The following is a 12,730-nucleotide window of genomic DNA, read 5'->3' as shown; positions in this document are numbered from 1 at the left end:
CTTCAGAGCTCCACTTTTTGTTTCAGTTTTAAAGTTACTGTTTACTTGGGACAGAGAATCCCGACAGGAGCGAAAGTGGACTGGATGACCTCCGACATCCCCTCTGAGACTTGCTGGGTCTAGGCTTAGGATTCCAAAGATGACCCTCTGACTTGGTCATCTGCCTCCAGTCTCTTGGGAGAAGTAAATTAATCTCACCCTCTGATGAGCTCAGGCACTTGGGCTGGGGTTCTATTATAACACTTATCACAGTCTACCTTGGGTTGTATTTTTCTGTGTACATGTCTTATCTGACCCTTTTGATTATAAGTTTCTTGAGGACAGGGTCCACATCTTAACATCTTTGTCTTCTGCCCTATGCCACCTAGCACAATGTCCTGCCAATAACATGTTCTTGTTGACTAAATCTTCCTTTGAATTGAATTCCCCTCGAAATCACCCCCCACCCCAATATGTCAGATTCAGCTTTTATTTTCAAAATCTACTCTGTAATGTCAATGTTTAGATCAGCTTTACTGGTATTTCATCGGCTACAGAATAAAGGTCAAACCTCTAGATTGACATTCAATATCTGCCAAGATCTGCCTCAATTTACCTTTCTAGCCCTATCACTGGCCACCTTCACGTTCCTTGTTTGATCTTCAAGCCTTTCTCTGCAAAGCTCTGGCCACTGAACTCCAACCCAGCAATCAATGCCTTTATTGGTAACTGTGGCCTGAATGAAGGCTTCAAAATCCTACTTCCTATAGAAAGTATTGCTTCTTTAGCTCAGCTGAAAATAATCTCTCCTACTGTTCAACTCCTCAGCACATTGTTTCTACCTTTTTGTACCACTGGCCTTCAAATTTGATGCAGCCTTGTTATGGTGTCTGAATGTCTTACCCCTTCTCTCCAACTAACAATGGAATATATTATTGACCACTTTTGCAAAGTGAGGAAACTCGAGTTCAGAAAAGTAAAACTTTGTGTCAAGGTCATACAATGTCTTCTTTTGACTGCACCAGACTGTGTCAGAACTCCTTTAAGGCAGGAACTGTGTCTCTCTATCCCCCACTAGCATGTAGTGAGTCCTCAGGAAATACTTTTGAATTAATGAATATGAGTTGCTCTCCTTTGTAGAATGACCCTTCAGAACCTTCAAGGAAGCGACTAAATCATTCCCAAGGCTTCACTTACAAAGCTAGTGAATTTGTGAAAAGCAAGAGATACTGATATTCTCAATTGGATGAGATTTTGTGACCCAAACTCCTTGGAAGGAAAGCTCAGAAGGGACGCAGATACTACCATTTACTGAGCTCCAACAACAGTCCAGAATACATCTGTTATCTCATGTAACTCTCACCACAATCTCATGAAGTAGGCATTATGGCCCCATTTGACAGATGAGGATACTGAAGCTAAAGAGGTGTGTTGACAAAGTTCAGAGGGCTTAGTAATATGTTGAGTAAGGATTCAAACCTAGTCAGGGATGACTCCAAGGCAGAAACTCACTGCACCACTGATGAGAGAAAGACCTGAATATGTAAGAAGCAGGCTGGCACAAGGAACTGATGCATAAAGCAGAATTCCAATATATTAATTGGGAGTGAGAAACATAATTGTCAAGTGGCCTATAATTGATGGGGCAGTACATCCCTCTTTATAGGACAGCCTCCATGAAAAGCCAAATTATCATCTGAAGGTGGCTAGGGCATTTAGAATCTGAGCAAAAGGAGCCAGTGAAAAGATGAATCCCTGAACTAACTCCACTCAGAGCAAAACTGCTGGTTAGGGCTCCGGTTTCTTCCCTCTCTCTTTCATTCACTAAACATTTATTGACCATCTAGTGTGTACCAGGCACTGTGCTGGGCTCTGGAAGTCCAGCGGTGAAGCTTTCAGCCCAGGAGGACATGGCCAGGTGACATTGCCTGGGTTTGTTCCTCCCCTCCCCCATGCCTTGTATTTTTGGCTCGGAAAGATCCACCTCCTGTTGCCATACTCTCCACTCTTGCATCAGCTGTGTTGAGGCCACTGATTGGCCAAAGCTTTTTTTATTCCTCAATCACATTCCAGTCCTGAAGATACATCTAGGTTGGATTTGAAATGTTTCTGAGGTTTCTTTAGCTTCAGACCCTCTCGCAGATTTTAACCCTAATGGGATTCTCATCTGTTCTGTATTTATTCTTCCTAAATTAATTTTCTAATCCCCAATTCTGGGATCACTTTACTATAGTAGAATATTCTTGTACCCTGACCAGATCTGGGGCTATGATTTACCAGTCCAGATGTAATTTTCTGAGCGCTTATTGTTTTGCCACGCGCTCCCCTCCCATCTCAGAATATAATTTCTGCCTTGGGGGAATTTCAGGAAAGAAACCCAACTCCAGCTGGTTTATTTGATAAAACCAAAGCAGACTCAACCTCTGTGGCTTATTCATACATTCATTCATTTAATTACTCATTAAGCAGGCATTTGGCTAGGTGCTGAGGGAGGTCCTTCTGGCTGACAGGTCCTGAGCTGTCAAGCTATACAACCAAAATTGAATCTGTACCCAGGAGTTGTGCATTAGGGGGCACAACAGCCACAGACTCTTGAAAACAGAGCCAACTCTCTCCTTCTAAGAGCACTGCCCAGGAGTCAGGCAACTAGGGTGCTAGGTTTTAGCTATGTGACCCAAAAGTGAATTTTTTTTCATCTCTTGGAATCTGTTTCCTCATCTGGAAAACAAAGGAATTGAAATTAGCTCTAACCCTCCAGAGCCACTGTGGAAAGAACTGATGTTGGGCAATACATATAATTCGGGTTCATCGACTGTATCCTGAGGACAGAAATCTTCAAAAAGTTTTCAAAAAGTTCACCCCTCTTAATAAGTAAAACAAAAAACCCGACGAGCTCCAGTTTGGTTTTGTCGGCTGTGAGCCCTCAGCGCACCCTGCAGGCAGGACTCCGCTATAGCTCAGAACGGGCTGGGGAAAAAGGTGGTTTTTCAGTTCACAGAATCGTCGGGTCCTGAAAAGAGGTCAGGCAACAGCTAAGTAAAGACTGTGTGGTTGCTGAGGATTCCCCTGCTGCCACCAGGAACCAGACTCCCCAAAGACCCCCAGCCCGAATACACTTCCCCTTGTTTTGGCTTACTCTCATCTTACAGGCAGGAATCCTGGGGTCTAGAGAGAAGGCATTTGCCCAAGGTTCCCCAGGAAGTTGGCCACAGAGCAGTATTTAGAACCTTGGGGTCCGGGCCCCCAGTCCAGGGCCACCTGCACCACAACAGACTGCGCCAGGAGCCTCACATTTCCAGAAAGAAGTGTTTTTACTCTGGTGTTTTGCTCACCCTCTTTCCTCCTCTCCTCCAGGCCTAGAGGCTCCAGATATCCCATTCTCAGACAATCACCCTGAGGCCTGTCACTGGAGCAATGCCCCAGGGCCTTGCCACCAACCTGTTCCACCTCTTCCTACCCTCAAAAGCCTTTCGTTACCGCCCCCCCCCCAAAAAAGTTGTACTTGGGAGCAGGATATTAGAGTTGAAGGGTCCAATTCTTATAGTTTATAGCTGTGTGAACCTGGGCAAGTCACTTCACCTCTCTGAACTTGCTTCCCGTTATGTAAAATGGGGCAATAACGTTTACCTTCACAGGGACTATTGTGAGGATGAGAGCTGATACATACAAATCCCTTAACAAGGCTTGATGCAGATTAAGTGTTCAGTAAACTGTAATTATCATTTAAATTATTACTGTTGTTCTTATTTTAAAGTACCTAGCTCAGTGACTGGTAGGTTGTTGGGTGTTCAAGAAAGGTGGTTATCACCATTAAATTAAAAAATTTGGATCACGAAGCCTGGCATTTAGCGGGTACTGAATAAACGTTGGTTAGTAATGTTGCTTTTTTGACCCAAGGGCGCCCAGTACATTTGCAGCCTAAAGGTCTCTCCTTAGCAAAAGCAGCGGCTGTTACTTCTTTTCGCTCAGCAACAGGCTTCTCTTATGAAAACCACGGCGGCCATTGAGCAGGAAGGTGGGCGGGGTTTATCTGGCAGCCAATAGCAGCCCGCAGCGGCACTCAGGCTAGGCCCAGGCTGGTTTCCCGGCTGGTTAGGGAAGCTAAACCCCCAGGCTGATTGCTGAGCGGGGGGGGGGGGGGGGTGTCTCCAAATTCGCCTCGCTCTGCTTATCAACCGGGCTCTGATTGGTGAGGACTGCGGCGGCCCGCCCCTCCCTCCGCCCGATACCGCCCCTGTGGGAGGGGGCGGGGACTACCCCATTCGCTTTTCATTTCTTTTTTTCCTCTTTCCTTTTCTTCTTCTAATGAACTTTTGGTTTTAGTTCATGTTTTTCCCTTCCAAATTATGTGACACACATTATTGCAGAAGATTGGAAAATACAGAAAAGTATAAAGATACAAAAGAAATAACCCGAAATGATATTCCTCCACCCCTCCTTTTTTAAAAAATGTTTTTCAGGCTTTCTACCCTAACCTGGTATTACTCCTGTTCTTTGTTCTATTGTAAAAGTGTAAAACTGGAAGCGACCAAAATGCTCATCAGAAAGGACTGGTTAAAGTAATAAACAGATTCTTCCACACAAGGGAACATAACGCAACAAAGAAGCAGAAGGAGACAGCTCTACGTGCTCTGTTGTAGGTGCTCTACGTGAAATGAAAAGGTGTGCTGGATTTTTTTTTTATAAATATGCTTAAAAAATTTTTTTTCTATTTCTTTAATTAATTAATTATTTTTTTGGGCTGTGTTGGGTCTTCGTTGCTGCACGCAGGCTTTCTCTAGTTGCGGCGGGCGAGCGGGGACTACTCTTCATTGCAGTGCGCGAGCTTCTCATTGCAATGGCTTCTCTCGTTGTAGGAGCACGGGCTCTAGGGGCGCAGGCTTCAGTAGTTGCAGCACGCAGGCTCAGTAGTTGTGGCTTGTGGGCTCTAGAGCGCAGGCTCAGTAGTTGTGGCGCATGGGCTTAGTTGCTCCGCAGCACGTGGAATCTTCCCGGACCAGGGCACGAACCGTGTCCCTTGCACGGGCAGGCGGATTCTCAACCAGTGCGCCAGCAGGGAAGCCCAAGTGTGCTGGATTTAATGTTAGGTTAAAACAAAGAAACAAAAAACCAAGTTGCACAGTGATAAATTTAGAATGATGTCATAGATATGTTCGTGATTACACAGAGGCAACAAAAGTCTGGAAGGATGTGCAGTTTGCAACAAACTGTTAGGGTCCAGTTACCTCTGAGATAAAGGGATAATAGAGAAATTATAAGACTTAATACATTACACTTATTTAATAATTGTTTAAAAGCCAAGATGTATTACGTTTGTAACTTAAAAAAAAAAAAGATCCTTTTGAAGAGCGGGGGTGGTGGGGGAAATCCCTTCAAAATTCTAATCCTACTACCAAGAGAGAATCAATGTTAACATGTTGGCTTTTATTTTTTTGTGTATATTTATTTATTATATATAATATAATATATTACTATTATATATTTATTCTTTAACCTATGCTTATATTTACAGTATATAAATTATGTATGGTTGTGTAGCCTGCTTTTTCCACTTACTACATTTCGTGATAATTTTCAAAATATTAAATATTCCTTAATTTAAAAAAAATTCATAATAACGTGATTTTACTGATAGGTCATGTTGTTTTTAGTAATTTTTTTTAATAAATTTATTTATTTACTTACTTATTTTTGGGTGTGTTGGGGCTTCGTTGCTGCGTGTGCGCTTTCTTTAGTTGTGGCGAGCGGGGGCTACTCTTCGTTGTGGTGTGAGGGCTTCTCATCGTGGTGGCTTCTCTTGTTGCGGAGCACAGGCTCTAGGCACGCAGGCTTCAGTAGTTGTGGCACGCGGGCTCAGTAGTTGTGGCACACAGGCTTTGTTGCTCGTGGCATGTGGGATCTTCCTGGACCAGGTCTCGAACCTGTGTCCCCTGCATTAGCAGGTGGATTCTCAACCACTGCACCACCAGGGAAGTCCCTCTTTTTTTTTTTTTTAATTGAGGTAAAATTGGTTTATAACATTATGTTTCATGCATACAACATTATAATTTGACTTCTGCATATACCATAGCATGCTCACCACCAAAAGTGTAGTTTCCATCTGTCACCATACAGTTGACCCCCTTTACCCATTTGGCCCTTCCTCCACCCTGTTTCCCCTCTGGTAACCACCAATCTGTTCTCTATGTGTTTGTTTTTGTTTTGTTTGTTCATTTATTTTTGTTTCTTAATATCCCACATATAAGTGAAATAATATGGTATTTGTCTTTCTCCATCTGACTTATTTCACTTAGCATAATACCCTCAATGTCCACCCATGTTGTTGCAAATAACAAGATTTCTTCTTTTTTTATGGTATTCCATTGTATATTTATACAACATCTTTATTCGTTCATCCATTGACGGGCACTGAGGTTGTTTCCATATCTTCGCTATTGTAAACAATGCTGCAATGAACATAGAGGTGCATATATCTTTTCAAATTAGTGTCCTTAAACATTTCTTTCTTTCTTTCTTTTTTTTTTTGACCACATTGCGGGGCTTGCGGGATCTGTTTCCTGACCAGGAGTTGAACCCGGGCCATGACAGTGAAAGTGTGAAGCCCTAACCACTGGACCGCCAAGGAATTCCCCTTAAACATAATTTTTAATGGTTGCAGAATGTTCATGTGTCATATAATTTGTTCATTAATACCTATTGCTGGACATTTTTCACTACTTTATATCAAAATGAGATAAAACTCTTACATACAAAATATTGCATTATATTCCTGATTAGTTCCCCAGGTTAAATTTCTAGAAGCAAATTCATGAGTCAAAGGCTATGAACAAATACATTTCTCTTGATGCTAATTGTAAAAACTTTTAGAAGTTTATTTCTGTGAATGTTATTGATGCCTTCCTTAGGCCGGGCTGCCATAACAAAATATCATAGACTGGGTAGCTTAAAAAAACGAAATTAATTTTGTCACAGTTCTGGAGCCTGGAAGTCCAAGATAAGGTGCCAGCATGTTCATGTACCGGGGAGAGCTCTCTTCCTGGCTTGCAAATGGCTGTCTTCTCCCTGTGTCCACAGATGGCAGAGAGTGAGCAAGCAAGCTCTCTGGTGTCTCTTCTTATAAGGGCACTAATCCCGTCATGAGGGTCCCACTCTCAGGACCTCATCTAAAATCACAGAATGGGAGAAAATTTTTGTGAATTATATATCTAGTATCCAGAGTATATAAGGAATTCTGGGGGCTTCCCTGGTGGCGCAGTGGTTAAAAATCCGCTTGCCAATGCAGGGGACACGGGTTTGAGCCTTGGTCTGGGAAGATCCCACATGCCACGGATCAACTAAGCCTGTGTGCCACAACTACTGAGCCTGCGCTCTAGAGCCCGTGAGTCACAACTACTGAAGCCCATGTGCCACAACTACTGAAGGCTGCGTGCCTAGAGCCTGTGCTCTGCAACAAGAGAAGTCACTGCAATGAGAAGCCCTCGCACCGCAACGAAGAGTAGTCCCCGCCCGCCGCAACTAGAGACAGCCTGTGCACAGCAACGGAAGACCCAATGCAGACAATAAATAAATAAATAAATAAATAAAATCTATATAAAAAATAAATAAAATAAAGAATTCTGGAAACTCAACAACAAGAAGACAATCCAATTCAAAATAGGCAAAGGACTTGAATGGGTGTTTATTCAAAGAAGATATACAAGCGGCCTATTGGCCAATATCATTAGTCATCAGGAAAATGCAAATCAAAACCACAATGAGCTACCACTTTACACACACTAGGATAGCTAGAGTCAAAAAGTCAGATATAACAAGTGTTAGTGAGGATGTGGAGAAACTGGAACTCTGTACATTGCTGGTGGGGATGCAAAATGCCACTGTGGAAAAACAATTTGGCAGTTCCTCACTAAGTTAAACATAGAATTACCCTATGACCCAGCAATTTCACTCCTAGGTATGTATCCAAAAGAATTGAAAACAGGTGTCCAAACAAATACTCATACAGGAATGTTTTTAGCAGCACTATTCACAACAGCCAAAAGGTGGAAACAAGCCAAATGTCTATCAATTGATGAATGGATAGTCAAAAGTGTGGTATATCCATACAATGGAATATTATTCTGCCATTTAAAAAATGGAGTGAAGTACTAAAACATGCTACATGGATGAACCTTGAAAACCTTATTCTAAGTGAAAGAAGCTAGACACAAAATGTCACATATTGTATGATTCCATTTGCATGTGACATTCAGAACAGGCAAGTCAAGTCTATGGAGACAGAAATCAGACTAGTGGTTGCCAGGGGCTGGGTGGAGGGGTAAATGGAGAGTGACAGCTTAATGGGTATGGAATTTCCTTTTGGGGTGATGAAAATGTCTCAAACTAAATAGAGGCAATGTTTGCACAACATTGTGAAGATACTAAATGCCACTGAATTTTACACTTTAAATGGTTAATGATTCATTTTATGTTATGTGAATTTTACCTCAAGCTAATAAAAAGAATGATGAGCAAGGAGGTACCTGTGGCATCTGCTAATTGAGAGGTTGTGTCGGGTGGCACCAACGTGTGAAGTGTTGGCGTACATCTTGTACTTCTTTGTTCCTTTGCCTGCTCAGAAGCTTTTTGTTCCTTTCCAATGTTTCCAGTTCCTGCAAGTAGGGTACAAGTGGCTTAGGAGTTTTCTGCTCTAATAAAGGACTGCACCTAAAAAGAAGAGGGAAAGGAGCAAAGGAGGGAGAGAGGATGGAAAGAAGGAAGGAGGAAGGAAGGACTAAGAAGTAGGAAACGGTGACTGATTCAGCTTACAAACGGCCAAATCAGCCCTGGGAAGATTCATAGAACTTACCACACTACCTCCTCCTCCCCCATTGCTCCCTCCAGGCTGCAGATAGAAAGGCTGAAGTATTGTCAATTCCCCAGGAACCAAGGGTCTCTCTCAATGCCAGGCTTTTTCGGATGCTGTCCCTCAGTCTTTTTTTTTTTTTAATTTATTTATTTTTGGCTGCTTTGGGTCTCCGTTGCTGCGCTCGGGCTTTCTCTAGTTGCAGCGAGTGGGGGCTACTCTTCGTTGTAGTGCATGGGCTTCTCATTGAGGTGGCTTCTCGTTGCAGAGTACAGGCTCTAGGCACGCGGGCTTCAGTAACTGTGGCACACAGGCTCAGTAGTTGTGGCTCATGGGCTCCAGAGCGCAGGCTCAGTAGTTGTGGCGCACGGGCTTAGTTGCTGTGTGGCATGTGGGATCTTCCCGGACCAGGGATCGAACCCGTGTCCCCTGCATTGGCAGGCGGATTCTTAACCGCTGAGCCACCAGGGAAGTCCCCTAAATATAATTTTTAATGAATACGTTTTAGAAATCTGAAAATGGAATACATAGGATATGCAGCAATGCATATTCAAGAATAGTGGAATAACCCAGGGTCGTCCCCAATTGTCCAGGCATGCCCCACCACCCCCAGCCTGTCCCACAGTGAGGAGGTAGCTAACAGGTTCAGCTGCCTTTTCATCAGCAGCATCATGGACAAGTTTTGGAAACAGCCATTGTGTCTGGTCTGCAAGGGCGGGGTCAATGACTTATCCAAGCTGTTATCAATGGCCCTAAAGGCTTTTGTGTAATAGGGTCTTACAACAAAAGACTCATCACAGTTCTGGGGCAAATGATCTACTGAGCTGGAGAATTGAAAATGTCTTGCCAATGGCCCATAGGTCACTTGATGTTTTGTTTTTTGTCTGGACGAATTACACAAGTAGTTTGTATAATAATTTAGCTAAACAAGGCCTTAAAGTCTAATTTGAATCAAGAGCATACTCGGCAAAGCAAAATATAACCTAAGAAATAATTCTGATTCTGGGCTGTTAACAGATTTGATTAGGAGTCAAAACACCTGGATGCCAAGGCAACACATGATTTCTAATTCCAGCCTTCTCAACCTGCACAAGGATAATTAGAACAAGGATAACTAGTTCATATGAAGAGCTGTTTACTCCATTTTATAAATGCAAAATGGTGTGATTATTGATGGTGCCTTGAATTACACCTTGTTAAGCAATCACTCCTGTTTTCCAGGCTGCTCTTGACCTTACGCTTTGGATTGAGGTTTATTCCTTAAGCTTTCTCTGAACACCTCTTGACTAGTGTCCGACGGCGAAAGGGGCCTTTCCATTCTCCGTGTCACATTGGTCCCCCCATGTTGCACAGCACTTATCACACTGTGCTTTGTCTCCAAGTTCCCTACTGCTGGTACCCTGTCTGATTCATTTTAGTGGTTCAGTAGTGTATCCCCCTACCCCTCTTCAGACAGAAGGCATTAGACACAGTTCACTGATGACAATTTATTATAATTTGTTGGAAGCATACAGATAGATATTAATTAAACCAGAACTATGTCTGGTTTAATAGAAGTGGGCAGTAACAGGTAGCCATGCTATAGGGAACTGTGTGCACTTAATCATCATCATGTTTTAGTTTCTTGATCGACTGCTTGTGCCGCTCAATTTCTTTCTGCAGGTGCTCAATCTCCTTCACGTGATGAGAGATCTCATTTTCATGGTGTTTCTTCAAGGCTGCCAGCTGTTCTTTAGCACGAGCTCTGCAAGGACACAGGGGCTCTTGGTTTAATCCCAATCCTTCACCCCAAAGAGATCTCTAAGCATAATCTGAAATACCTAAGGCAAAGAACAGGAGTCCTAATCCCATGGGAGTCTGGCTGGTCATCCTCTTCTACCTTCTCAAGCCCCATCTTAAGAATACTTCATCTTAAGGTGTATCATTTTTAGGAGATGACCAAAATGATTCCATTTTCCTGGTGCTAGTGCCTGAAATTCCACCGCTAATGATGGATTCCTTTCAGATTCAGTAGAAAACTCCAGAGAGGTACGACTTAAGTCCCTAACTGGGGGACTTATTAGAGGAACAACCCAGAGAACAGAATCCCTTTTGGGGGGGAAAAAGAGCAAAAGGTGGGGGTGGGATATACGAAGGGGCATAGTTAAAGGACAAATATATGTGTCCTATCCCAGTTAATCTAGGGCTTTCTTTACCTGAGAACTGCAAGACCCACTGTAAAGGCCAAAATGAAGGGAAAAAAAAAAAGAAGCGGTCTCTCGCAGTACTTGGCAGTCCAAGTTTAGGTCTCAAGAAGGGATGATTCAAATGTTGGTTCGGCCACATATGGGCCTCTGTTTTCCATAACTGTACAATGCAGGAGGCCAATTAGATGGTCTCTAAGGGCTGCACCTTGTCTCTCTGGTACGGCAGGTGCCATGGTGGTAATTCTTAAGAGTGAGCAAGAGAGGGTGGAAGAGAAAAGATAGGTCAAGGAGAAGCAGAAGCTAGATTAGTTCCACGCTGCTCCTCACTGTGGATAGAAGTCACTGTAAGATAACTCGAGGTTGGTAAACAGGATAGGTAGGCCCAGCCCACGCCATACTCCTAAAAGCTGGGCTGGGTGGAGCAGGCCAAGTCTCCGAGGAGTGGGGGACGGGGTTCCAGCCGTGAGCAGCTGCTAAATGCTCGTACGACCCACTCGCTCAGGCCAGTTGGAGAGGTGGTGGTGGGGGATCTAGAAATGGCTGAGAGGGTCTGAGGAGTCAGGGAATCCATCCACGTGGGGCTAGCAAAGCTAAGGCCTGGGGTGATGGGTGGGTGAGGGCCGAGGGAGTCAGGCTAAGGGGGTCTGCATGTATTGGAACCGTCGGATCTAGACACTCTGGGAGGAATCTGGGGGGCGTTTGGCATGATGCGGGGTAAACTCCACGGGTGGGGATGGTAAATGATTCAGGAACAGATGAGCGGTGGTTGGCGAGTTCTGAAGACCCGCAGGTGGAAACGGCTTGGGTGTGGAGGCCTTGGGATTCGGCAGCGCACGGGAAGCGCCCTACAGGTGGCGACAGTCGGGTCCTCAAGTGTTGGGTGTAATGGGTTCAGGGGCCGGGAGTTCTACTGGGGGATGGGGCGCCCCAGGACGCCAGGGAGGGATGGGTGGGGCGACTGACAGTTGAAGGACTGGAAGGCCGTGAGAGATCTAGGGCTGGATTCGGGGTCCCGTGGGCCTCACCGGAAGTATCGCTCCTCTTCGGCCTGCTCTTTTTTCCCGAAGGCTCCACCGGCGTCCCGGACCGCGCCCGCACTGGAGCCGAGATTGTCTGCCTGCGGAGAGCGACCGGGGTATTGGTAAAGGTGAGGGCGGCAGAGACGGGATCTACGCTCAGGGCTGGGGCAACAGGCACCGCCGCCGACGTACCGATTCCGAGCCGAAGCCCCGGCCCTGCATGGCCCAGACGCTCCACACGCCGAACCGCGTCCGCGCCGCCAATGCCGTGGCTGCCATTGCTGTCAGTGCAGCACCCCTCCAGTGACCGGAGGTGCAGCTTCCTCTCAGGAGCTAACGGCGCTGCAGGTCGGGCCGCCAATCGTTTCGCTGGAGAGGCAGGATGAACCTGGGAGTAGCGAATCACGAGAGGGATTGGCGGGGTTCCTGTAGTTTTCAGCGAATCCTGACCGACAGGCGGGCCTATTCGTAGCCAACCCCTAGCAAGGGCTCCAGGGTCAAAGGACTGGAGAAAAATAATGGAGGAGATAGGAGAAAAGCTAGAAGAGAGGGGCAGAAGCTCAGATTTCTGCTCTCGGATCTATGAGAATTAGGCGTGACGTCCATCCCCACCTCACGATTCCAATCCTAAAGTTGTTATTATTAAGCATCCAAAGGAAGCTTTCCCTTTCCTGGACTACTAGCATCAATAAGATGGGTAATAT

At 44.9% G+C, this 12,730-nt stretch overlaps 1 protein-coding gene across 1 annotated transcript; it reads right to left on the bottom strand.

Annotated features, from left to right (window-relative positions):
• Positions 1-10,293: 10,293 nt before the first annotated feature.
• ATP5IF1 (ATP synthase inhibitory factor subunit 1) lies at positions 10,294-12,371 on the bottom strand. The gene is made up of 3 exons (XM_059896284.1): positions 12,219-12,371; positions 12,033-12,124; positions 10,294-10,565 (listed from the first exon to the last, which is right to left on the bottom strand). Exons 1-3 carry the CDS (start codon positions 12,303-12,305, stop codon positions 10,421-10,423), a joined length of 324 nt encoding a protein of 107 aa, XP_059752267.1. The 5' UTR covers positions 12,306-12,371; the 3' UTR covers positions 10,294-10,420.
• Positions 12,372-12,730: the final 359 nt, after the last annotated feature.

The sequence above is a fragment of the Balaenoptera ricei genome, chromosome 1 (genome assembly GCF_028023285.1).
Source record: "Balaenoptera ricei isolate mBalRic1 chromosome 1, mBalRic1.hap2, whole genome shotgun sequence".
Taxonomy (NCBI): Eukaryota; Metazoa; Chordata; class Mammalia; order Artiodactyla; family Balaenopteridae; genus Balaenoptera; species Balaenoptera ricei.
Note: the sequence above shows the minus strand (reverse complement) of the source record. Positions and strands in the feature narration are given on the sequence as shown.

Excerpts from the sequence above, each read along its gene's own strand:
- ATP5IF1 (XM_059896284.1), bottom strand. The coding sequence starts at position 12,305 with ATGGCAGCCACGGCATTGGCGGCGCGGACGCGGTTCGGCGTGTGGAGC. Across the intron at positions 12,125-12,218 it reads GGGGCTTCGGCTCGGAATCG|GCAGACAATCTCGGCTCCAG; the intron begins GTACGTCGGCGG and ends CGCTCTCCGCAG. Across the intron at positions 10,566-12,032 it reads GAAGAGGAGCGATACTTCCG|AGCTCGTGCTAAAGAACAGC; the intron begins GTGAGGCCCACG and ends GTGTCCTTGCAG.